The following is a 25147-nucleotide window of genomic DNA, read 5'->3' as shown; positions in this document are numbered from 1 at the left end:
CCTAGAAGTTTTCATTAAAAGAAATTGGAGATACTGTAGCGTTTAAGTCATTGAGTAATCATTTTCTAGTTATATAAGTCACTTATTAGAAAGATAGAATCTGTACATCTTATGTACACAAAGATAGTATAATGGGTATGTACTCTTGCCCTTGGAATCAGTGTATAGGGTCATTTGTCCTGAGATCTCTTGTTTATTAGTAAGTGGTATGGTGTAGTGCAAGTGTAGGTTGAGCATTAAAATTAGAAGACATGACTTTGAATACCAATCCCACCACTTAACTTCGTGACCTTGCACAAATTATTATTATTTTTTTCATCCTTATCCGAGGACTTTTTTTTTTTTTTTTTTACTGGTTTTAGAGAGAGAGGAAGGGAGAGAGAGAGAAACATTGAGTATTTGCTTCTGATACATGCCCAGATCAGGGATTGAACCTGCAACCCAGGTATGTGCCCTGACCAGGAATCAAACCCATAACCTTCTGGTTACAGGACAACGCTCCAATAGTCTGAGCCACACTGACCAGGGCTTTGCAAATTATTTAATTAATCATTTTAGTCATTCATTTAGCAGATATTTATAATTAGTATACTGGATCTAGTCATTGTTTTAGACTCATGAGACATAAATAAGAAAAAAACAGTCCATGTTTTCAAAGAGCCCTGCTACGGGAGGAGACAAACATATAAACAGAAAATTATAATTACAATGTGGTCTGAGAAATATAATGAGAGAGAGATGCTCAGGGCATTAGGGGAACAGAGAAGAGGAATGCTTTTCCAAATTTCAGTTTCTCATATGTAAAGTGGAGATATTCACTGGTTTTTTTAATGAAGATTAAATTAGATGAAGACTATAGTAGAGATTTGGCAGAAGTATGCATGTGGAACCAGTTATTTTACTGCTTTGTAATTTATTTGTAGTTGTTCAGTGATATTACTTTACCAATGGCAGCGAATTGCTCGACAGTATTTGAGTATTTGGAATACCTGTGGGCAGACTTGTAATCCCTCTTGATTCGATGTCCTGCAGTGGTCAGGTTCCTTTGGAAATAATGTTTTCTGAATATCTTACCCTTAGGAGAGTTTCCTTTAGATGGAATCTCAGATGGTCAGTTTTCAGAAGAGTTAATGGATATTATTCAGAATCAAATATTTGGTTTAGTCCATTGCTTTTTAAGTAAATTGTGTTAAGGGACCTATGGTCAAAGGGAAAATAGCGAGACAGCTTTCTTAGTTACACAGCTGATGGGGGGGTAGTGATATGTAGGATGCACTATTATTTTCACTGGGTCCATTTCTTCAGGTGAAGTTTCTTTTGAGACCGGAAGGTAAGAGACATTTAAGAGGTCAAGATTTGGTGTCCAACGGCCTTTTTTGAGAAATGGCTGTATAGTATTTTAAAAGAAGTATAAGCCATTCTGCAGAGACTTAATCCCTGAGTGCATGGTCCTAATAAAAGTTGCTTTGCTTGTATTGTTTTTCATGAGGTTTCTCCATTATGGTTAATATTTAAATAGACCATTTAATGGTGTTAGGAAAACATTTTATTTCAATATAAAAATGTTCAGAAACTTTGAGTTGCCTGTGAGTGTGTTTGGAAGTGATCTTTGTCTTTACAGTAAGACAATAATAGACAGACTGCTCTCTCTTGAGTACATTAATGGTTGAAGGTACATTTTCTGCATTTTACAGAGCTGGGCGTGAGCACTGTGACATTCATGATATGCAGTATTTCTGCACTTAGTGAACTTCAGAAGGCCAAGACACTAACTCTCAGTAACTCAAGACTACTTGCAAATTACCGGGTATATTTGATTTTGTTTCCCCTCTGCTCAAATGGCCTTGGATGCACAAGATGACTTTTCATTGTAAAATTTATGAGCAGAGGAACCTGGATATGTAAGAAGCTCATTAACTAAGATTGGAATAAATAACTCCTAGAACTTGTAGCCCCACCTCCTAGAGAAGAATAGTAGAACCATACAGTCTCCCAGTAGCTGGCAGAGCCAGCTACCAACAACAGAGTGGGAGGAGACGCCTTTTGCTTTTGCTGCACCACGGTGAAGTGGACCTGCTGAAGGACTGATGCCATACAGGCCTTAGGTCTAGATTGCCTGCGTACTAACTTTGGGATCACTAGGTTACTTTGCCTTTCCAAGCCTCAGTTTCCTTTTCTGTCACACTGGAGCTAATGATACCTTTACTAGTTGGGTTGTTGTGAGGGGTGGATACAGAACACACTTGGCCAGGCCTGGCACAGTACAGGAACTCAGCCACTGCTAGTCCCTTTCTCATCTTTTTTTTTCCCGTTCAGAGTATGTCTTTTCAAGTACAAGCCATGTGTGTTGAAAACAGCATTTTCTGGCAGTTGTAGAAACTGTTTGACTCGGTATTTAGATGGCCTGTTTCCCTCTCTGCTGGGTCACATTCACAAGCAGTAGATTTCAGGGATGTCCTAAACTTAAGAGACAAAAAACCATCCCAAAACCCAGTTTGCTCAGAGCTCAGATTATCTACTCTTTGCAGTTTTGGTCCTGTTTTCTTGTAGCAGAAGATGGTTCGTTTTTTCCCTGCAGTAAGGCATAATGACAGCCCAGGTGCGCCTTGCTCTTAAATGGAAGCAGTGACTGTGCAGGACAGATTCACATTGATTGGTTAGGACACGCTGTCCTTTGAAGCAAGTGTTAGGCAGTAGAGCTGCAGTGTTCACGCATACTGTTGAATTAATCACTGCAGAGTTCTCAGTTTTGACCTGTAAAGGTAAAATAAAACTGCCTCTGAGAGACACCGGCCACTGTTGGAAAAATGATGACCGTAGAACGAGAGGAACAAGCGAGATAAGATGTAAGAATGGCTGTGGCAGAATTGTCTTAATGACTTTTCTTTGGACTTCTTGAATATTTGGGTCTTAGTTGTATTTCTTCTTTCAATCCAAAAGTCATAAATAAAACCCAAGAGATGGTGTGTCTCACTGGTGTAAGCTGAGATGTAGATTCTTAAATTTTAGTTGTCCTGCTTTTGCTTAGAGCTCATTTGTTTTCTAACTCCTTATATGTGTCTCAAGTCAAGTACAGTATCACAGTCCTTTTGTGAGGCTGGGAAAGTGTCTTTAAGATCATGTCGCTATATAGACTGTGGAAACGCTGCGGGCGCAGTAGGGCGACCAGTGACTTGCAGCGGGGTAGAGAGGAATGTCCTCAGTGTTTGGAGCTCTGCCACTTCCTTGTTCTGTGACTTTGGGCAGGTTGCTTTACTGTTTTGGACATCGCTTTTCTCATGTGTAAAATGGGTATGTTAATATCTTTGTTAGATTACCGTGAGGATCAAATGAACATTATTCCATGCAGAGTGCTCAGCACATAGTGGGCAGGCACTGAGGAAGTATTAACTGTGTTATTGTATCTCTCAATCCTCAGTCCTGAATTTGCAAACTGACTGGAATTGTCTCTTTAATAGTAAATGAAGTATGGATACAGTTTCTTGTAGTTCTTTGGGGGGAAATTATTTTATAAAGTAAAGCTGTTAACAATTGCTGTCTGTCATGTTCTGCAGGTTGGTAACAGGGAAGATGCTGAGAAGGAAATACCTGTTTCTACCTTCTCATCCAGTACCAAGGTATCCTGCCCACTGTGTGACCAAGGCTTCCCACCCACAAAGATTGAGCGACATGCCATGTACTGCAATGGGCTGGTGGGGCAAGATACAGGTAAGAACTAACTCTGTGATGGTTTTGTAACTCTATACAATGCAGTACAGGAAAAAGAGACAATTCTCCAAAGTTATAGGGGGTTTTTTGTTTGTTTGTTTTCTGTCTAGTTAATTCTTTATTACTTTTCATGTTCTTTATTACTTTGGCAGGTATGTCATTTTGTAGTACATACCTGAGGAGAAGGGGAAGGGAAAAATCTTTTATCTTTTAATGTTGAAGCTTGTTCTCTGCCATAGTTAGGCTCAAATTCATGAGTGCCATGGAATTTGCATTTCAACGTACATGTTTAAATATTGAGACTTGTATGCAACTCGAGGAACTAAGTTCTAGAGTTGCCCATTTTCAATTCAAAATAAGTCCCTTGTCCTGGCTGGTGTGGCTCAGTAGATTGAGTGCCAACCTGCAAACCAAAGAGTCGCTGGTTCGATTCCCAGTCAGGGCACATGCCTGCATTGTGGGCCAGGTCCCCAGTAGGGGGTGTGTGAGAGAAAGCTGCACATTGATGTTTCTCACTCTATTTCTCCCTCCCTTCCCCTGTCTCTAAAAATAAATTAAAAATCTTAAAAAAAAAAGTCCCTTGTGGGTTTCTGTGTGTATGTGTGTAAGTAAATTCTACCTGAAGACAGCAGTTGACAAACATTTCTAATCCCCATTCATGCCCTACATGTTTTTGCTGTGTCATCCTGAAGCTGTTTCCTGTCTCTTGAAGAGCACACCGAAACCGCAATGTGAGATATTGTCCCTTGAGGTTCCTCCACAGTCTTGCTTTTCTGTCTCTGACTTTAAATTCTACATGTAATACTATCGGTACAGTTTTCTGTGGTCTACCATGCGGAATGTAACCATCCTTTAGATGATCAGTGGTGTCGCAGTGTTTTTCTCAGTGCTACTCGGTTCCCATAAGTTAGAGGTATTTAATCTGAAATTGTGAGGTGGTTTAGGAATTAAGATTTCTGGGAAAGAAAGATATATATTATTTAACTTTTCTGAAGCAATACACTTCTTACTTCTTAAATAAGGAAAATACCAAAACTTATAATTTAAATAAATTTGTTGATTTTTTTTCCTGATTGTAAAGTAGTACATATCCACTGTAGTAGTAGTAATAATAATAATAATAGTAATAATAATAATAATGGCTTACATTTATTTATACTTAAAGTAAGTCAGGTGCTATTTACATAAGTGGGACCATGCCATATATATATTATTGTGCAACTTGTCTTTTCTTATATAACAGTGAATTTAGATCTTTCCATGTGCAGATAACTTTTACATAGTTGAGATCTGACTATGTGTAAAGTCTTGTATTTTGCTTTCTCTACTAATAGCATAAAATTTTCTTCACAAGTATCTTAGATATAAAAATATTTTTAATGCTTATGTAATATTTTGTAACTTGAATTGCCTCCATTTACTTAACTGTTGTGTATTTAGAATGCTTCAAATTGCCATGCACGTGGCACTGAGCCTCTTATGCCTTAAGTTGTTGCTATTATTCCTAATTTGGGTGGTAGTAAAAAAGATGGGCTCTGGAGCCCAGCAGTCTGAGATTGAGTCCCACCTCTCTCACTCACTAGAGTGTGTGACCCTGTGCTAGTTTCCAAGCTTCCCTTTCTTCGTCTATCAAGTAATAGTAATGACCATATTTGGTTTTTGTGAGGTTAAATGAGATATTTTAAGGGAAGTGCTTAGCACAATGCCTACCACATAGTAAGTATTTAAGAACTTTTAGCTGCTGTTACTACTCCCATTAGTGGAATTACTAGGTCAAAGATTTTGTCGTCATTTTTAAGGGTCTTTGTTAACAGCATTGTAGTCTTTTAAATACAATGAAAGGTGAAGACCTAAGTCTGGTCATCAACTTTTTTTTTAATTCGCACCTGAGGATATGTTTATTGATTTTTAGAGAGAGAGAAAGGGGGAAAGTTGAATCCATAACCTAGATATGTGCCCTGAGTGGGAATTGAACCTGCAGCCTTTTGGTGTATGAGACAATGCTCCAGTTAACTGAGCCACCGGGCCAGGGCCATCAATGTCTTTTACTAGAAGAGCACTGAAGGCCTAGGATTGTAGATGCAGTTTTAATTTGACGTAGTTCTTTAGTCTCATTTTTAGCAGAGAGTTCCAGTGACTGAAAGGATTCTGGGGTTGGGCATTTGGTGACCAGAGAAGGAAGAGACTGTCTGTGTATCTCTCTGAACATGCGTACCCAAGTGGTATTACTTGTGTGAGTCAACAGCCTACTCAGCATTGAGGTCCAGAAATAAATGAGTGTGAGAAGTTGAACGCCCCTTGAGCTCCAGGAATAGATGACCTTCTTCTGGTCGGAGTTGTTAGATAAGGAGTAGGATAGAGCAGCTCCTACTTACACCTTCCAGACTGAACTTGGACAGTTTATGCTCAAACAGGAAGCTGTAGTATTCACTGTGGTCAGACATCTTTAAGCTATATATTTGCTTTTTAAAAATTTATTTATTAAAAATTATATTTTATTGATTATGCTATTATAGTTGTCCTAATTTTCCCCCCTTTATACCCCTTCACCCAGCACACCCCACACCCTCAGGCAATCCCCCCACCATTGTTCATGTCCATGGGTCACGTGTATAAGTTCTCTGGCTACTCCATTTCCTATATTGTACTTTACATCCCATGGCTATTCTGTAACTGCCTATTTGTACCTCTTAATCTCCTCACCTCTTCACCCATTTCCCCCACACCTCCCTCCCATCTGGAAATCATCAAAACGCTCCTTGTATCCATGATTCTGGCTAAGTTTTGCTTTTTAGATATGCTTGTTGATAGATATGTCTTTTTTCCCATTTTATTTATTGTTCATAGTTTTGATCTTTTTTTTCTTGAATAAGTCCCTTTAACATTTCATATAATAATGGTTTAGTGAGATGAATTCCTTTAGTTTTTTCTTGTCTGGGAAACTCTTTATCTGCTGTTTGATTGTAAATGATAGCTTGGCTGGGTGGAGCAATCTTGGCTGTAGGTCCTTGCTTTTCATTACTTCAAATACCATATTTTGCCATGTATAATGCGCATTTTTTGGCAGAAATTTTTTAGGGAAAAATAAGGGTGCGTATTATACATTGGTAGTACTAATTCTATATCTATATAAATGTTCTTAATTCTTTTATGCTTATGCATTAAAACTATAACTCTAGAAAGTAATAACAGTATCTGTATGCAAAATATCACCCTGGAATATGAAAATTGGTATTGTTTCTAAATGTAAATTTAAAAATTGAGTTAAAAAATTAAAATGAAAGGTTTTTTTTCCTGAAAGTTTGTGCCAAGAACATGGGGCGCATTATACATGGGAATGCATTATACCCATGGCAAAATACGGTATTTCTTGCCAATCCCTTCTAGCCTGCAAAGTTTCTTTAGAGAAATGAGCTGACAGTCTTATGGGAAATCTCCTGTATGTAATTAACTACTTTTCTCTTGCTGTTTCTAAGATTCTCTCTTTATCTTTAACCTTTGGCATATTAATTATGGTGTGTCTTGGAGTGGGCCTCTTTGCATCCATCTTGTTTGGGACTCTCTGTGCTTTCTGGACTTGCACGTCTGTTTCCTTCACCAAATGAGGGAAGTTTTCTTTCATTATTTTTTCAGATAGATTTCCAGTTTCTTGCTCTTTCTCTTCTCTTTCTGGCACCCCTATGATGCCAGAAAGATGTTAGAATGCTTGAAGTTGTCCCAGAGGCTGCTTACACTATCCTCATTTTTTAGGGTTCTTTTTTCTTCTTCTTGTTCTCATTGGCGGTTTTTGCTTCATTATATTCCATATCATTCATTTGATTTCTTGGCTTCATCCACTCTACTGTTGTTTCCCTGTAAATTTTTCTTTATTTCAATTAATGAATCCTTCATTTCTGACTGGATCTTTTTTATGCTGTTGAAGTCCTCACTAAGTCCTTGAGCATCCTTACAACCAGTGTTTTGAACTCTGCATCTGATAGATTGCTTATCTCCATTTTGTTTAGCTCTTATTCTAGAGTTTTGATCTGTTCTTTCATTTGGGCCATGTTTCTTTGTCTCCTCATTTTGGCAGCCTCCCTGTGTTTGTTTCTATGTATTAGGCAGAGCTGCTTTGACTCCATGTCTCGGTATTGTGGTCTAGTGTAATAGGTGTCCTGTAGAGTCCAGTGGCACAGCCTCCCCTATTACCCACGCTGGGTACTCGAGGTTTGCCCTTCATGTGGGCTGAGTATACCCTCCTCTTGTAGTTGAGCCTTGGTTGCTGTTGGCAGATCAATGGGAGGGATTTACCCAGGCCAGTCAGCTGCAAGGACTGGCTGTGACCACTATCACCAACCTCTGCCTTCCCGGGAGGATCAGCTGTGCAGGGGCAGGGTGGCGGTGCTCCAGTGTGGTCTGTATGGTGCTCTGTCTACTGGGTATGCTGGCCCTGGGGTTTCCCAGGTGGTGCAGGCCAAGGTCAGCCCCCACCTTTGTTTTGTTGAGCACACCTACCTGAGCTATAAAGCAATCTGAGATGGCTGCTGCTTGCACTGGGCTTAGAGATTCCCAGGTGAAACCAAGCTGTGAATCTAGGCTGGCTACTGCTAGTGCTGGGCCTGGGGGGTTACTGAGGCCAGCTGTTGCTTGTTTGAGAGGATTTAGGAAGGTGTGAAGCAAGAGACCAGACCAGCATGCTAGGGAAAAACAGCTTGTGTGGTCCCGAAAGTTGGGTAGGGCAGAGTCTCTGGGGATCTTCAAGGCGAGTCAAACAGTGTTAGCCAAGTTGATGGCATCTCATATATGGCACCAGCTTGTTGGTTTTGTGTGGAGAAGATTTAGAAAAGGGACAGTGGCCTCTACTCACCTTGATGCCAGACACTTCAGTTCCTCCCTTTATGCCACTGGTGCTTTTCAAGTTGCTACATGGTGCTGGAGCTACGAGGGAGTGAGTCTTGAGTAGGGGAGTCTGTGTGTGGGTTCTTTAAGAGGAACTGCTTGGGTCTCCAGCAGTTTCTTCCACCGACTGAATCCCCACTGGTTTTAGCAGCCAGAAGTTGTGTGGACTTACCTTTCTGAAATCCTGGGCTGGGGGGCCTGGTGTGGGGCTGGGACTCCTCCCTTCCTCCCACATATCCCTCCCTCCCCCATATCCCTCCTGAATTTTTATCCACCACACTTGGGTGAGGGACCAGCCCACTCTGCGTCTGCGCCCCTCCTACCTGTCTGGATGGATATGGTTTCTTTAATTCTGTAGTTAATCACACTTCCATTCAACTCGATTTGTGATGGTTCTGAGTCATGGTGGTTCCGTATTTCAATTATAATTCTGATGTGGTTGTGCAAAGAGGCGAGCCATGTCTACCTATGCTGCCTCTTGACTGGAAGTCGATACTTGCTTTTTAAAAATCCTGTTCTTCCTTACTGTGGTGTGGTGCAGTAATTCACGACCCCAAATACTTGCTGTTGAAATTGATTGAGGCTTGTTTCTGAGTTTTCTCAAACCAAATGCAGACTTCTACCACAAAAACGGGTTGTTCTCATTCAGCTTGAGAAGCTGACACCATCAGGTTTGGGCTAAGGAGAGTGAGTTTTGCATCACCATCCATTCAGGGAAACCCTTTCAGGTTCTCTTTATTCCATTGGGCCAAGGGTCAGTGACCTGTCTGATACTGCCAGAGGGGGTTTGCGCTGTGGTCTTCAGGGCTCTTTTGGACATTGTAGATGTGTGTTTTCTGGTGTAACTGGAAGCTCTTAAAGTTTTGGCACTGTGTGTCTTGTAGCTCTGATCCAAGTGTCTCAGACTACATCTAGAGATGTGTGCTCTATCCTGAATGACAGTCACACTTTCTTTTTCATAAGGAAATTTGTTTTAAAAATTAGTTCAGCCCTGGCTGGTGTGGCTCAGTGGATTGAGCACTAGCCTATGAACCAAAAGGTCGCCAGTTCGATTCCTGGTCAGGACACATGCCTGGGTTGCGGGCCAGGCCCCTGGTTGGGGGTGTGTGAGAGACAACCAACTGATGTTTCTCTTGCACATTGATGTCTCTCTCCCTCTTTTTCTGCCTCCCCCTCTCTCTGAAAATACGTAAATAAAATCTTTTTTAAAAAATTAGTTCAGAAGTATGATAAAGACAAACTTCTTTCAACTCCAACTTGTCTACCTAAAATCAAAAATTTGATTCCTTTCTATCACCTCCTGCCTTCCTAATTCATCTGGATACTTATGGAACACTTTTTTTTTTTTAACTGTACTGGACTTTATGTGGGTTACTAAAGAAGCTGAAGACAAAATTTATGCAGTTAAGGAGCTTCTCACTGGGGAGATGAGCGTTAACCTAAGAAATTGATTCCAGGGCGACACAAAGTGAGTGTTGTGCACCCAAATGAGTGTCCCTGACGGTAAGTGCAATAGGAAAAAGGAGCTGCAGTAAAGAGGGATGACGTCTCAGAGAGGGTGGGCTTAGCCTGATCTGTGATGGCTGCCTCGGTTTGCGTAAACCCACAGGAAAGTAGAGGGCCCTGTATCCTGTTAGGAGATAGATAGATAAGACAGGAAGCAAGGGAAACGGCACTAAACCACAGCTTTCCTCTGAATCTTCCTGGTAATGTTAGCTTGCTCACCTTTCTGGTGCCATTTTGGCCCTGTGAGAGAATTTGGCTGGGGGAGTCCTCCCTGGAACTGTCCCCTCTCTGCTTACTCCTGCTTTCCTGAAGACAGAATTGGGGGCTGCAGGTGGGATGGAGTTAGGGAAATTATGCAAAGTACCTACTAGTGTGCCTGGCGTAGGTCCTCAGTAAGTTTCCTGTGTGTTTGGTTTCACTGCCAGCTTGCTTGCCCCTGTCATCCTTGCCAGAGACAGTAGTGATGGCTCTCGTTCCTGTCAGCTTGATATCTGGAGACAGAGGCCAGGCCCTCAGCCTCATTTTGTTATCTTCCGTAAAAGGAAGCCTCTCCTACTGTGGAGTAGAAAGAGTTGCTCTCGAAGGTACATAACCTGGACTAGGAAACCATTAGCCCAATGCCTACAGGTGCGGAACGAGAGAGAGACATCCCAGAGTTAAGTATCCAGCTTTCCCCTCCTTCCTGTTTTCCTCTGAATCTGATCCTAGACATGCTTGGTTTGGCTGTGTAAAAAAAAATAGTAATTAGAGTCATTTACATGAAGTGTCTACCATTTATGCCTAGTTACCATGCAGCACAATAACAATTATGTGTATCATTAAATATGTGTCTGATTAACTTTGCTGCAAGTTTTATGTGATAATAATACTACACTCTGGTTAACTTAGCTCGGTCTGCTCACTATTGCTCAGTGACGTGGCTACCTGTTCACACTATGGAAAAATGAGAGAGAGTGTCCTTTAAAGGCATTGTTTGAGGGGAGAGGATTTGCTAAATTAATCTAGACTAGGACAAAGGCAGGTTGCCTTTGCTTTCTGGAAAATGTCTTCAAGACTATTTTTATTTAAACACCTAAGAATAAGGCTCTCCATTTACTCATTCAATAAATATTAAGTACCTACTAAATAGCAGATACAGTAATAAACACAATATACAAAATCCGTGTTCTCAAGGAGCTTGTATTTTAGCAGTGGGATACTGACAATAAACAATATGTCAAGTACTTTGGAGAAAAAAAGTCTGAGGTCAGGAGGTAACAATTTAAAAATAGGTGGTTAGGGAAGGTCCCTTGAGAAGGTGACATTTGAGCAAGAGACCTAAAGGAAGTGAGGGAATAAGCTAAGAGTTTTCCAAGGTGGAGAGGAGAGGATATTACAGGCAGATGGAACAGTAAGTGCCAAGACCCACAGGCGTGGTGTGTATGAGGAGTGACAAAGAAGCCAGTGTGGTTGGAGTGGAGTAACTAAAGGAGAGATGAACAATGAGACCAGACAGGTCATTGAGGAGGGGACAAGTGAATAGGGCTCTTAGGCCATTGTAAGGACTTCAGTTTTTACTCTGAGCAAAGGAGGAACTATTGGAGGGATTTGAGCAAAGAATGAATTAGTATTTGAGCGAAGAATCACTCTGGCTGCTGTGAATAGGTTGTTGGGATGGGGGACAAGGGTGGTGGGAGCTGGGAGAACAGGCAGTGTTTTGGTGATATGATAGAGTGGGAGAAATGTGGGCTGTGGAAGGAGCTGGAACACTGTCAGCTGGGTAATGTTTGAGAAACTGCCTTACCTCTTGGAGGATCGGGTGCCTCATTTGTAAAAGTAGTCTGACGTCATCAGGATTGTCATGAGAATCAGAGACACTTTATAAAGTGCCTGGCACTGTGTCTAGCTTGTGATAGGCACACAGTAAATGGTAGCTGCCGCTGTTGTTGAATGTTCTTGCCCGTGCGGTCTCGGTGAAGTCTGTGTCTCTTTGTGCTAATACATAAAAGATAAGCAGTCGGCCAGGCAGAGTTTAGGGGCATATGACAGACAGGGAAAGGCAGTCTGGTGGCCAAAGTGGTAAGAATCAGCTAGTGAGAAAGATCGTAGGAGAGTCAGGGAAGCTGGAGACGTGAACTGCACACCCTGCGGGCCTGCATACAGGGCTGCGGCTTAGAGTCAGGATACTGCCGAAGAGAATTTTCTCTTCATGGATATCTCCTGGGAAAATAGTGTGTGAAAGTGGGTGGCTTGAGCTAACAGAAAAGGGCCGAGGCCTAGAGTAGGCGTGACTTGGTTGACTCAGCAAAAATCGTATGACATTTCTTAAATTGCACAAAATTGATTGTTTTTCCTTTAATATACTCTGTTTACCTGCCTGAATGTAATTTGGACCCCATTCACTCCTCTCACTTGTGTCAATGTGGCTTTTGTGATACCCAGGACAATTTGATTAAGTATATTGCTATTGACACCCAACCTGAGGTGTTAACTATGTGCTCGTGGGAAATGGCCTAGGTTTAATAGAAAAAGCATGGATTTGGGAGACATTGACTTATGGGGAGATACCCAAATCCAAACACACTGAGACTACAGTGCATTTGGATAGATGAGACATGCTCATGAATAACTGTACTACCACAAGGTCAAGTCGACTGAGGGACACACAGATAAAATCCTGAGGGGTTTCAGAGGAAATGGGATTAGAGATTGAGAGGGAAGGGCATTAATGTAAAAGAACAGTAAGCAAAAATCAAATAAATAGAAAAATGTGGAGAGCGTATAGGAAAGAACAAGCAATTCAATGTGGTTGTAGCGTGGGCAGTTTGAAAGGAAATAGTAGACAATTAGAGAACAACAGATGTAACTTGAGTTAAGTGGGTTAATATAGGACAAAGTGTTTTCCATTTGTATGCCTGCCCCACTGTAATGTGTAGGACTCTTGGTTGGAAATATAATTCAGTTAACCTTAAGCAAAAAAAGAGAAAGTTTGCATAATAATTAAGAAGTCTGGTATAGGCTTCAGGTAGAGCTGATGTCTCTCTCTCCATCTTTTGACTCCACTTGTCCCTATTTAACAGACTTTTTCAAGGGGCAGGCATAATAACTACCAGCAGCCATGGACTTTTAGCCTTTAGTATTAAGGAGACCACATAAGTCAGTCTGGAACAAAACACTGATTGACTTGACTTGATTTAAGTGTCCAGTCTTGGTCTAGCCCCTGTAATCAGGTGGATGGGTATGTATCGTTTATAAGAACAAGTAATGGAAAATCCTTCACGGTCTGTCAGAAAATTCTATCAATCACAATAACAGAAAACACTATTGACAGTGGGTTTAACATGTAATGTTTCTTTTTCTCACATAACATGATGTCTGGAGTGAGGCAGTGGGGCAGTGATGTAATGGGAACTTCGGCTTTCCTCTTCTGGCTCTACAGTCCTTCACTCGTGGCTTCGCGACTCCTGGTCTCCAGGTGACTGCTGTATCTCTGGACCTCCTGTCTGTGTGCCAGGCCGGCAGAAGGAGGAAGGGTAGCGGGGAGTGAATGAAGATTCTGAAGGCCGCTACTACCACTGCCACTGCTCCTGCAGTAGAATGCAGTCTGATCCTCATTCCTGTGATCTCGTGGACTGAGTTTATTCCAAGTTGTGGTAGAAATAGCTCAGTTATAAATACTGTGTTTGCTCCTGTCTTTTCTGTGTGTTCAGATGGCTTTGGGGGTATAAAATTAAAGTATCTCTGAAGTCATCGATTAATTGGTTCTGTACAGTGATGCAACTTAACATAAATTTTTGTGTCCTGCTATTAGTGAAGTAAGTATTGTGCTAGGTGCTAGGGCTACTCAAGAGGTGGTAAGAGATATGATACAGAGCTGAAATTTGTATTCAGGGAATTCACAGTTCAGTGAGACCAACAGACTTGGACACAACTAAGTATGCTACAGGTCCGTCGAAGTGCTAAATAGAAGCACTAACCACTCACAGAGGAGGAAGGGACTCCTCCTGATTGGTGAGAAAAAGGACAGATTCTTACTTCGTTGTTTCCCTAATAGCAAGCGTGAGTTTTTACCATTTTTTTCTATGACAGATATGCATCTAAAATAGCAATTAGCCTTGAAATGTATAAATTGTTTGAATTTCTGATAAGAGTTATCTCTTTAAATGGGATTATTAAAAGTGGAATCACTGGATTATATGTATAAAGTTTTCAGATTGCTCTTTGGAAGGTTATACTCATTTAAATTCTCACTAATAGATGAGCATTCCTCTCATCACACCATTTCAAATACTGAGAAATACTCTTTGTTTAAAAGCATGGCATATTTATGGTAATCAGTGACATTTCATTATACTTTATATTTCTTTGATTATTAGTGAAGTAGAAATTATTTTCTTTTTATAAAAGCCAATTTATATTTCTTCTCTGAAGAATTATTCTCTGAACTTTGCCTGAGTATTGGTTTCTTAGTATTTTTCTTGCCAGTTTATATGAGTTCCTTATAAAACATCTGCCTTTTGCTTCAAAGTTACTTTCTAAATTTTTTCCACCCACCCGTCAATTTTTACCAAGTTTCTAGATTTATACTGCCTGGGATGGCGACCCCCTTCTTGTGTGAATGCTGTCAAAGCTTTTATTTCTTCAAGGAGAAGCAGTGCTGATCCTGCAGAAAGATCTAATCGGTGTGATAGAAGTGGCACCGATACGGGAAAAGAGTATTGGAACCCATGCAGAATTAAGGGGGGAGTGGGCAGCAAGGGGAAAGGATAAAGAATTCATTGCCATTGATGGTGGGAGGAGGAAGCTAAGAGGTAGACGATGGTCATCTTAGTTGTCTTCTGAAAACTTTTGTTCAGCCTTTCTGTGAGCATTTCCTCAGAGCATCTCCTGCCTGGTGCATTAATAGAGTTGCTAGGTGGCGTGGCACGTAAAATGGCAGTCTGAATGCCATCCATGTCTGCTTGAGTCCTCATTGCCTTCGCTGTTCCCATCTCGTTCCTCTTAACATCGACTGTGTTTGCTTCTACTCACCGTGCCTCGCTGCTGAAGAGCCAGGCCTCAGGATTTCTTTTAGCGGGTTTTTTTTTTTTCTGCCAGATGTTCTTATTCCTTTCTTGAAAAATAAAATAGCTCCTATTAACACCTGAGTTAATACCCAAAGCATTATGTGTTGAAGGAATATTAGCAGCTAAAAACCACTTTAAAGAAGTTCTCTCACTTCATGATCTAGTCATGCTTTTAAATTTAGGAACCTGGAGCAGTGATTTGCAACCGGTGTGCTGCAAGAATTTTTAAAACATGCAGTACCTGACTATTTAGTCTGGGGCCCTGACCTCTTTCCCCTTAGATTGTCAAATTAAACAGTGACAACAGCCAATATAACAGTAGCCGTCTGGTGTGAATGAATCAAAATTATGCCTATTTTTTTGGTCAAATCAGGAAAAAAATATATTTTGTGTCACAAAATTTTAGTAATTCGTTTATTTGTGCCATGAGGTTAAAAGTCGCTGATCTAGGGCATTTTAAGAAAGAAGAAAGGTCAAGGAATTAATGTTATCTCAGTCGTCCCCATTAGAACTGTTTTAGAGCCACAATCAGGACTATAGTCACCTTAGATGGTGAGTGCTGTTATCTCCAGTTTACCTGTGAGGAAGTGTATCAGAGAGGCTTGTGCTTGTCCAGCATCAGGCAGTTAATCAGCAGCAGAGCTGGAGCCCATGCCCAGGCCTGCCTGACTCCAGAGCTAGCATTCTTCATTGTTCTGTTCTGTCTGCCTTCCCGTGTGCAGAGACAGGGGCTTACACCGTTAGGGCAACGTTTGGGACCAGAGCAGTCTTAAGTCAGTTTCAGGAAGGTGGAGTATTAGAATCCTTCACCCCTGCATGTAAACATGAAATCTCATCTCATCAGAATTGACCTTGTCAGCTTTTCAATTACCTGGAAGAAACTGTTTGATGGATACAGACTATTTCCTGCTGAACTGAGTCAATGTAACATAAGTCACCTCTATACAAGCATGTGTGCAATGTCAAAGGACTAGACGAGCTATATCAATACTTCTGTGTTGGCTGTGGAGATTGACCATTCACAGAATCACTGGCTACTATGGAATTTTCTAAGGGCCTAAATAAAAGAAACTTTTTCATAGGTTTATTTCTTTTCCCTCTTAAAGATACCTGTTCTTTTTTCATTTAATTTTTAATTTTATTTTTAGAGATGGGGAAGGGAGGAAGAAAGAGAGGGAGAGAAACATTGATTAAAGAGAGAAACATCAATTGGTTGCTTCTCGTATACACTCCAGCTGGGGACTGAACCCTCAACCCAGGCCCATGCCCTGACTGGGAATCTGTCCACCTTTTGCTTTGTGGAGTGAGGCCCAACCAACTGAACCACGCTAGTCAGGTCAGGGCTAAAAGAAATTCTCAATAGTAAGATATTATTTTTCCCATTAAAAAGTAGGATTTAATGTCACATCTTTATAAATCATATTTGACTTTAACTAACAATAGCTACCATTTATGAGCACCTGCTGTGTGTTAGGAACTATGCTTTTTTTTTTAATTTAATTTTCATTGCATTTTTTTCCCATTACCTCTAGTTGTCTTATGTGCCCCTCCCCCCGGGAGCTATGCTTTTTGTATATTCTGTTCTAATTCTCACAACAAACTTTGGAAGCAGATATTATTCCACTTCTATAGAAGAGGAAACTGAGGCTTGACAGGAAAAATAATTTCCCCAAGATTACATACTGAGAAAGCAGCAAGAGCTGGGATACACAACCAGCTTTAATTCAAAAGCTTATGCTCCAAAGAGTCATCCATGAAAGTTCAGATTTTAAAAAAAGTTTGAGAATACTAAGTCCAATGTGGTAGTCAATATATTGTTTAAAGAAATCATGGTAAGACTGTGTGCTATAAGAACAAGTAATAATAGTTTTGAGAATAAAGGCTACTTTTTGGTGGGGATGTGTAAAGAGAAAGGATGGGATCAGAAAGGAGCACACAGCTAATCAGTTTTGGGAATAGTCTAGTTCTTTTTTAAAAAAAATATTTCATTTATTTATTTTTAGAGAAAGGGAGGGGGAGAAACATTAATGTGTAGTTGCTCCTAATGTGCCCCCAGCTGGGGACCTGGCTCGCAACTCAGGCATGTGCCCTGACTGGGAATCGAACCAGCAACCCTTTGGTTCGCAGGCTGGCGCTCAATCCACTGAGCCACACCATCCAGGGCTCTAGTTCTTAACTTGGATTTACGTATATATTCTTTTGTATATATTATAAGACAACTTTTAAAAGTTCACGTTTGTATTATGTTCCACTGTCATTCATTTCACTTTCATGGGAACTTTGATAAAGCAGCCACTAAAATTCAGAGTTTTTCCTACATATGAAACTCATTTAGTATTGTCTTAATTTAGGCTGATGACAGTATGCAAACCACTGGATTTGACTGCCATTAATGATTCTTTAGAAAGAGGCATCTTGGTGTTTTTCTAGGTCCTTATATTTGTGCCACCTGACTGTAATACCGATTTCTTCAAAAGACAATGGCCAGTTTTACCTTGCATATTCTCCTGCAGAAGGACTTTGTGTGTGTTCATTTTCTTTTTAATTACAGAAAATTTGAAACATATAAACTGAGAGAATAGTAGTGGCTTGAAACCCCTTTGTGTCACCCAATTACGAGTGGTCACTGTTGTTTCATCTGTATTTATTTCATCCACAGCCCCCCCACCCAGGTTATTTCAAATCAGATCCCAGATATCATTTTATTATATAATGAAATGTAAGATCTCTCTTTTTAAAACCCTAACCATAATATTGTTACACCTGATTAATATCATCTGATACCTGGTCTGTCGAACATCTCCTTGACTCTCATAATTGTTTTTTACAGTTTGTTGAAATCAGGATCCAAACAAAGTTCACACATTACAGAGTTTTTGATGCTAATATCTCATTCTCTCTTAATTTATAGGAGAGTCAAACCCCAAAAAGTTCCTTTTTAGGAGTGAAACATTAATGATTTACACTCATGAGCTTAGTATTGTTATTAACAGTGTCATAGCCGTTTCTGTTTCCTCCACAGCATCTTGACATGGTGCTACACAGCTCAGCTCCCAGGAAATGGACCTTTTAAAACAAAAGTTGACGAATTTTTCCTAAATGGACAGATAGTAAATATTTTAGGTTTGCGGGCCATATGGTCTCTGTCTCAGACACTCAACTGTGTTGTTGTAGCAGGAAAGCAGCCGTAGACAATATGTAAATGCATGAGGTGGCTGTTTTCCAGTAAAAGTTTATTTTTAAAAACAGGTGGCTAGCCCATGATTTTTCTATCCCTGTTCTACAGAATGGGTTCTCCAGAATGTGTTTGGTAGACCACCGCTGTTCTAAGGAGGTGTGAAGAGGGCAGGGTGGCCAGGACTAGTACTGGTATTACCTTTACCACCCACCTCCCCCACAGTTCTGCTTTTATGTGTTTTATATGTACATATATGCATATTTATATATGTGTGTGTATGTATGTATATGTATGTCTGTTTAGTTTTTTCTGTAAAATAAGACACATTTTTCATTTTCACCAATAACTTTATTGATTTGAATATTAAGTATGTCAGCTATCTCCTGCATGGTATAACTTTGATCTCTATTAACTTCAGCTGGTCTATGCAACCATGGACCATTGTCCAGCAAGAAATCTCCAGCACGAAACTTCACAAACCACTTTTGACACATTTGATCAGTCACAGAACCTTGGCGATACACTGCAAAAATCTTTTTTTGCATTTCAGTTGCATTTTTACCTTTCTTGAAATCATAACCATAATATGCTGAAAATGTTGCATATTTTTTCCATATTCAATATTAAAATGGCTACACAGAAATTACCAATTTTGATAAGTTTTTTTAAATGCACAGTGATAGGACAGCTGTCACAATTCAGTCTAACAGAATTGTTTCGAATGAAGTTAAAGACATCTAGGTGCTATTAGAGCCATCGTACGGAAAAAACCAAACCTTTTGGCCAGCCTGATATAAGGAGATGGTGCATAGTGCCTGGCACAAACCAGTAGAAATTGTAGTCACTGTTGTTACAAAGACCAAGAGTGAGTTGTAGACCCGTGAATTTCAACTTTTCTTTTTCCTAAACAAGAGAATCCTGTTTTCAAATAAAATCTCATTTGAAACTATACACACACACACACACATACATATCTACACATATGTATATATTAATACATGAAAGTAGAACTATGATGAGGTGGGTGGTAAAGGTGGACTGTACCCTTATCTCACCTGATCTTTGCAGTAACCTTACAAATTAGATCTTGTCCTCCTTAGGGAGAAGTAGTTGGTCACAATCACTAAGTTAGTAAATTGGATTGTTTGACTTTTTATTGAGATTAGGAGTTCTTCGTATGTCCTGAATACTAGTCATTTGTTAAATATGTTGTACGGTTATTTTTTTTCTAGCCTGGGACTTGCCTTTTCATGTTCTTAATAGTGTCTTGATGACCAGAAGTTTTAAAATGAAGTCTAATTTATCAATTGTTTTCCTTTATGGTTATTGTTTTCTGTTTAAATTTATGATGCATCTTGAGGTTTTGTATAGGGTGTGAGGTGTGAGGATTTAGGTTTACTTCTTCCACATGGATATCTAGCTGTTTTTCAACCATTTGTTGACATAGACTTTGCTTTCATTGGATTACTTTGGTGCTTTTACAGAAATTCAGATAACTATGTAAGTGAGGACTTAGGTCCACGTTCTTTGTTATAGTTCATTGATCTGTTTACTTTCCCTTATGCCAGTCCCACAAACATCTTGACTAGTAGCTTCATAGTAAGTCTTGAAGTCAGGTACCTTTGTTGTTGTTCTTTTTTTAATTAAAAAAACTACTTACATAGTTTAAAATTTAAAAAATTCAATTACAGTTGACATTCAATATTATATTAGTTTCAGTGGTACAGCATAGTGGTTAAACGTTTATATAATACACAAAACGTTTCTGTAATACACAAAGCGATCCCCTGGTGAGTCTAGTCACCCATCTGGCACCATCGATAGTTATTACAGTATTACTGGCTGTATTCCCCATGCTGTACTTCACATCCCCATGACTTTCGTAAGTGCCAATTTGTACTTCTTAATCCATTCATCTTTTCCATCTGGCTCCCTAACGCCCTTCCCATCTGTCAACCATCAGTTTGTTCTCTGTATCTATGAATCTGTTGCTGTTTTGTTTATTTTGTTCTTAGATTCCATACACAAGTAAAGTCATGTGGTATTTGTCTTTCTTCCTGACTTACTTTGCTTAGCGTAATACCCTGCAGTCCCATCTGTGTTGTTGCACCAAGTAAGATTTCGTTCTTTTTTATGGCTGAGTAATATTCATATATGTACACATGTGTGTGTGTGTGCGTGTGAGTGTGTGTGTGTGTGTATCTTTTCAGTTGTCTGTCGATTGACACTTAGGTTGTTTCCATGTCTTGGCTATTGTGTGTGAACTGTCCTTTGGTTCTTGTTACTGCTTTTGTTTTAGAGACTGTTTGTCTGATACAGGTTTTGCTAGCTCAGGTTTTGCGGTTGGTTTTTTGGCGGGGTTTTTTTTTGGTTTCATTTGCATGAAGTATCTTTTTAATCCCTTTTCCTTTCAGTCTGTGTGTGTCTTTCAATATGAAGTGGCTCTCTTTTAGGCAGCCTGTGTATGGGTCTTGTTTTCTTATCCATTCAGCCACCTTATGTCCTTTGATTGGAGCATTTAATCTGTTTACATTTAAAGTGATTATCGATAGGTGTGTAGCTACTGCCATTTCATTATTCATATTTTTGATTTCTTTATTTTCCTTCCTAAAGAAGTCCCTTTAATATTTCTTAAAATACTGGTTTGGTGATGATGAACTTCTTTAGTAGTGTTTTCTTATTTGGGGAGCATTATGTCTCCTTCAATTCTAAATGATAGCCTTGCAAGGAATCTCAGTTGTAGGTTCTTGTTTTTCATTGCTTTTGAGTATTTTGTGCCAGCCCCTCCAGCCTGCAAAGTTTCTGTTGAGAAATCAGCTGACAGTCTTATGGAGCTCCCTGTAACTTACTGCTTTTCTCTTGCTGCTTTTAAGATTCTCTCTTTGTCTTTAACCTTTGGCATTTTAATTACGATGTGTCATGTGGGCTGGAATTGTATATCTTTTTCTTCACCAGGTTAGGGACGTTTTTCAGGCATTTTTTTCAAATAGATTTTCAATCTTTTGCTCTTTCTGTTCTTCTGGCACTTCTATGATGCAAATGTCATTATGCTCGATGTTGCCCTAGAGGTCCCTTAAACTGTTCTCATTTTTAAAAATTCTTTTTCTTTTTTCTGCTCTAATGGGGTGTTTTCTTCTGCCTTCCAAATCACTGATTCAATGCTCTGCTTTATCTAATCTGCTGTGATTCCATCTAATGGATTCCATCTAATGATTTCTTCATTTCAGTTGTGTATCCTTCATTTCTGATTGGTTCTTTCTTGTGTCTCTTTGTGTAAGTTCTCACTGACTTCATCTATTCTTCTGCTAAGTTCATTGTGCATCCTTATAACCATTGTTTTGAACTCTGTATCTGGTAGGTTGCTTACCTCTATTTTATTTAGTTCTTTTTCTGGATTTTGTCCTATTCTTTCATTTGGGGTGTTTGTTTGTTTCTTCATTTTTGTTGCCTCCCTGTGTTTGTTTCTGCGTATTAGGTAGATCTGTTATGTCTCCTGGTCTTGGTAGAGTGGCCTTATATAGTAGGTGCCCTGTGGGGCCCAGTGGTGGAGAACTTCTGGTCACCTGAGCCAGATGCCCCAGGGTTGTCCCTTGTGTGGGTTGTGTGTCCCCTCCAGTTGTAGTTGAGCCTTGGTTGCTGTTGGCATGTCAGTGGGTGTGATTGGCCCTCAGGATGACTGGCTGTGATGACTGGCCACGACCGCAGTGGACGAGCTGCTGTGCAAGGGCTGCCCCATGGAGTGGGATTCACTTTATCATGGCTCTGGCGGCTGCAGAGTCCATCCTTTGGGTGTGTCATTTATGTAGCTAATTAGGTGATGCTCTGGTGTAGTCTGAAGCCGGTCACCAGGTGTGCTGGTTCTGGGGTCTGCTCTGGTGCTGGCATAATTCAGCTGTTGCCTGTGTTTGTCCTAGGACCATCTGGTAGGAGCTACAAAGTGATCTGTGGTTGGTGCTCCCTGTTCTGGGCCTGGAGGCACATGGGAGAGGCCATGCTGTGACGCTAGGCCAGCTGCCACTAGTGTCTGTCTTGGGGTCACTGAGTAAGAGGTATAGGGCACACTGAGGTCAGTGCTTCTTTTGGGTTTGTAGACCTTTGAAAAGATTTTTAGGAAAGTCTGCAGCATGGGCTGAGGCCAGCCAATGGTGAGGAGCAGCCATTGAAAGAGGTTGCAGTTGGTGCGCTGGTTGGGTGGTGTGTGGGCTCAGGAATAAGCAGGATGAGGTAAGCAATGTTAGCCAAGTTAACTGAGACTCAGGTTTGGTGCCTGCCTTTGTCTGCAGGATGGTGGGTGGGTGGGGCTCAACAAAGGACCAGTGGCATCTGCCAGCACTTCGGTTCAGGAGAGAGCTGTCCCTTCAGCCCTTGCTCTAAGCCAGGAGTTCAGTTTCTCCCCTTCCATACCTAGCAGTTCTTGAGTTGCTATCCCTTTGCTGGATGGAACATAGGGCAAGTGGTTGTGAGTGAGTCTCTGCACAGGCCTTTTACGCGGAAGCCTGGGTCTCCAGTAGCCCTCCATCTCACCTGGATGCAGTCCCACTGATTTTCACAGCCATATGTTGTGAGGACTCTTCCTGGCACTGGTGCTCTGGGCTGGGGAGCCAGATGTGGGGCTGGTCCCCTTACTCCACAGTGGGGATGTCTGCAGAGGAGATATCCCTCTGCATTCCTTTTTTTATTTTTAAGATTTTGTTTTTATTTATTTTTAGAGAGAGGGAAAGGGAGGGAGAAAGAGAGGGAGGGAAACATCAATGTGTGGTTGCCTCTCAAGCACCCCCTACTGGGGACCTGTCCCACAATTCAGATACGTGCCCTAGACTGGGAATGGAACCAGCAACCCTTTGGTTTGCAGGCTGTCACTCAGTCCACTGAACCACACCAGCCAGGGCTCCATATATATTTTAGAGCCAACTTGCAAATGTGTTGTTTGGTTTCCAACATCACCTCTGGTAATGTACTTTTTCTTGATGTGTATTTCATCTGCTAAAACAACTAGATACGGTTCTAGCAATTTCAGCTCCTTTATGCCTGCATATCTTTTTCAGTTCATTTACTTTTAACATATTTGTGCTCTTATCTTTAAAGTGTATCTTTTCTAGGCAGCATACCATTGGGTCATGCTTTTCACCCATTCTGATAATTTCTAATTTTTAATTAGAAATTTCATTAATTAACATTTAACTTAATTATTGATGTGGTTGGATTTAGGTCTACCATTTTACTGTTTTTTGTCCATTTTGGTTTTTTATTGTTTTTCATTTGTCTTCTTTTAATTATTAGAACATGTTATAGAATTTGTTTTCCTCCCCTCCTTCCCTCCCTCCCTTCCTTCCTTCCTTCCTCTGTACCTTTTTGAATTTTTAGTGGCTGCCCTAGGGAAGGTGGGCTTTTCACAGTCTACTTAGAGTTAATACCATTTTATGAAATCTGGGAATCTTGTAACTACACAGGTCCATTTACTACCCTCCCCTTTCTTTCCTATCATAGTTGTCATATGTACATCTACATATATTATAAACCCCATCAAACAATGTTATAGTATTGCTTTAAACAATAATTTGTATTTTAAAGAAATTAAGAGGAAAACAGTCTTTCATATTTGCTAGATATTTTTTATTTCTGATACTCTTCAGTTGTCTCGATGGCCTGATTTCTGCCGTGTCGTCTCCTTCAGCCTGGAGAATTGCTGTGAGCATGTTTACAGAGCGCGTCTGCTGGCAACAGGCTTCCTTAGCATCCTTACTATCTCCGAGTGTCTTGATTTTACTATCATTCTTGAAGGGTATTTTCACTGAATAGAGAATTTTGGGGGATGGGTTCTATTGTTTGTTTGTTTTTTCTTCCAGCACTTTACAGATTTTGCTCCATTATCTTCTGGCATTCTTAGTTTCTGACAAGAAATCTGCAGCCACTCAAATTGTTGTTCTCCTGTCCATTGAAAACACTCCTCGTTTTCTTTGTATGTTAAGTAATTGTGGATAGTATCCTAGACAATCGTGAATGTTACGTTGTGGGTATTCTAGAGTCTGTTTTATTCCTCAGGAAATTATTATTTTTATTTGTTTGTTTCATAAGACAGTTAAGTGGGTTGGAATCACATTGCACTTTAGTCTCAGTTTGGTTGTTTTATCCTTAACGAGAGTCCACCTAGTGCATGGGTGTTCCTGGAGGCAGCAAGGGACACGAGCAGAATTTACTCACAGCATGTAGAGCTTCTCCTCTCTGGTTTGTCCACCCCTGATAGGCCTTAGTTTGGGTTTGTCCGATGGTTTCTTATGATTAGATTCAAGTTAAACATTTTTGGCAGGAACATAACGAAGGGAATGCTGCATTCTTCTAAGTATACCATGTCTTAGTCAGGTTGGGCTGTTCTAGCGGAGTGCCACAGACTGAGTGGCTTATAAACAACAGAAATGTATTTGTCACAGTTCTGGAGGCTGGAAGCCTGAGGTCAGGGTTTGGATCTTGGTGAGAGCCCTCTTCTGCATTGTAGATTTCTGACTTCTTGCTGTGTCCTCAGGTGGTGGAAGGAGAGAATTCTAGTCTCTTCAGCCCCTTGTGATGGCACTAACCCTATTTCAGGGGAGCTCCACCCTCATGCCCTAATCACCTAATCACCTCAAGGCCCTGCATTCTAATGCCATCACATTAGGGGTTAGGATTTCAACATATGGATTCGGGGCAACACAAACATTCAGTCCATAACACATCAGAGAGCAAGAGATAGTAGTTCGTGCTGTTGGGACTGTTAAAATTCATAGGTGGTATCTCTCAGATTTTCTTCTGTAAAGGTACTTTTTTCCCTTTGTGATCACTAATGTCATCTGTGGGG

At 40.5% G+C, this 25147-nt stretch overlaps 1 protein-coding gene across 1 annotated transcript in view; it reads left to right on the top strand.

Moving 5' to 3' along the window:
• UIMC1 (ubiquitin interaction motif containing 1) overlaps window positions 1-25147 on the top strand; it is an 87489-nt gene that overhangs the window by 45668 nt on the left and 16674 nt on the right. The window contains exon 10 of the mRNA XM_053912534.2: window positions 3555-3708. Within this exon, the coding sequence (XP_053768509.1) occupies window positions 3555-3708 (154 nt within the window). The remainder of the gene's footprint in view (window positions 1-3554; window positions 3709-25147) is intronic.

Source organism: Desmodus rotundus, chromosome 10, assembly GCF_022682495.2.
Source record: "Desmodus rotundus isolate HL8 chromosome 10, HLdesRot8A.1, whole genome shotgun sequence".
Taxonomy (NCBI): Eukaryota; Metazoa; Chordata; class Mammalia; order Chiroptera; family Phyllostomidae; genus Desmodus; species Desmodus rotundus.
This window is presented reverse-complemented; position numbering and strand designations above follow the sequence as displayed.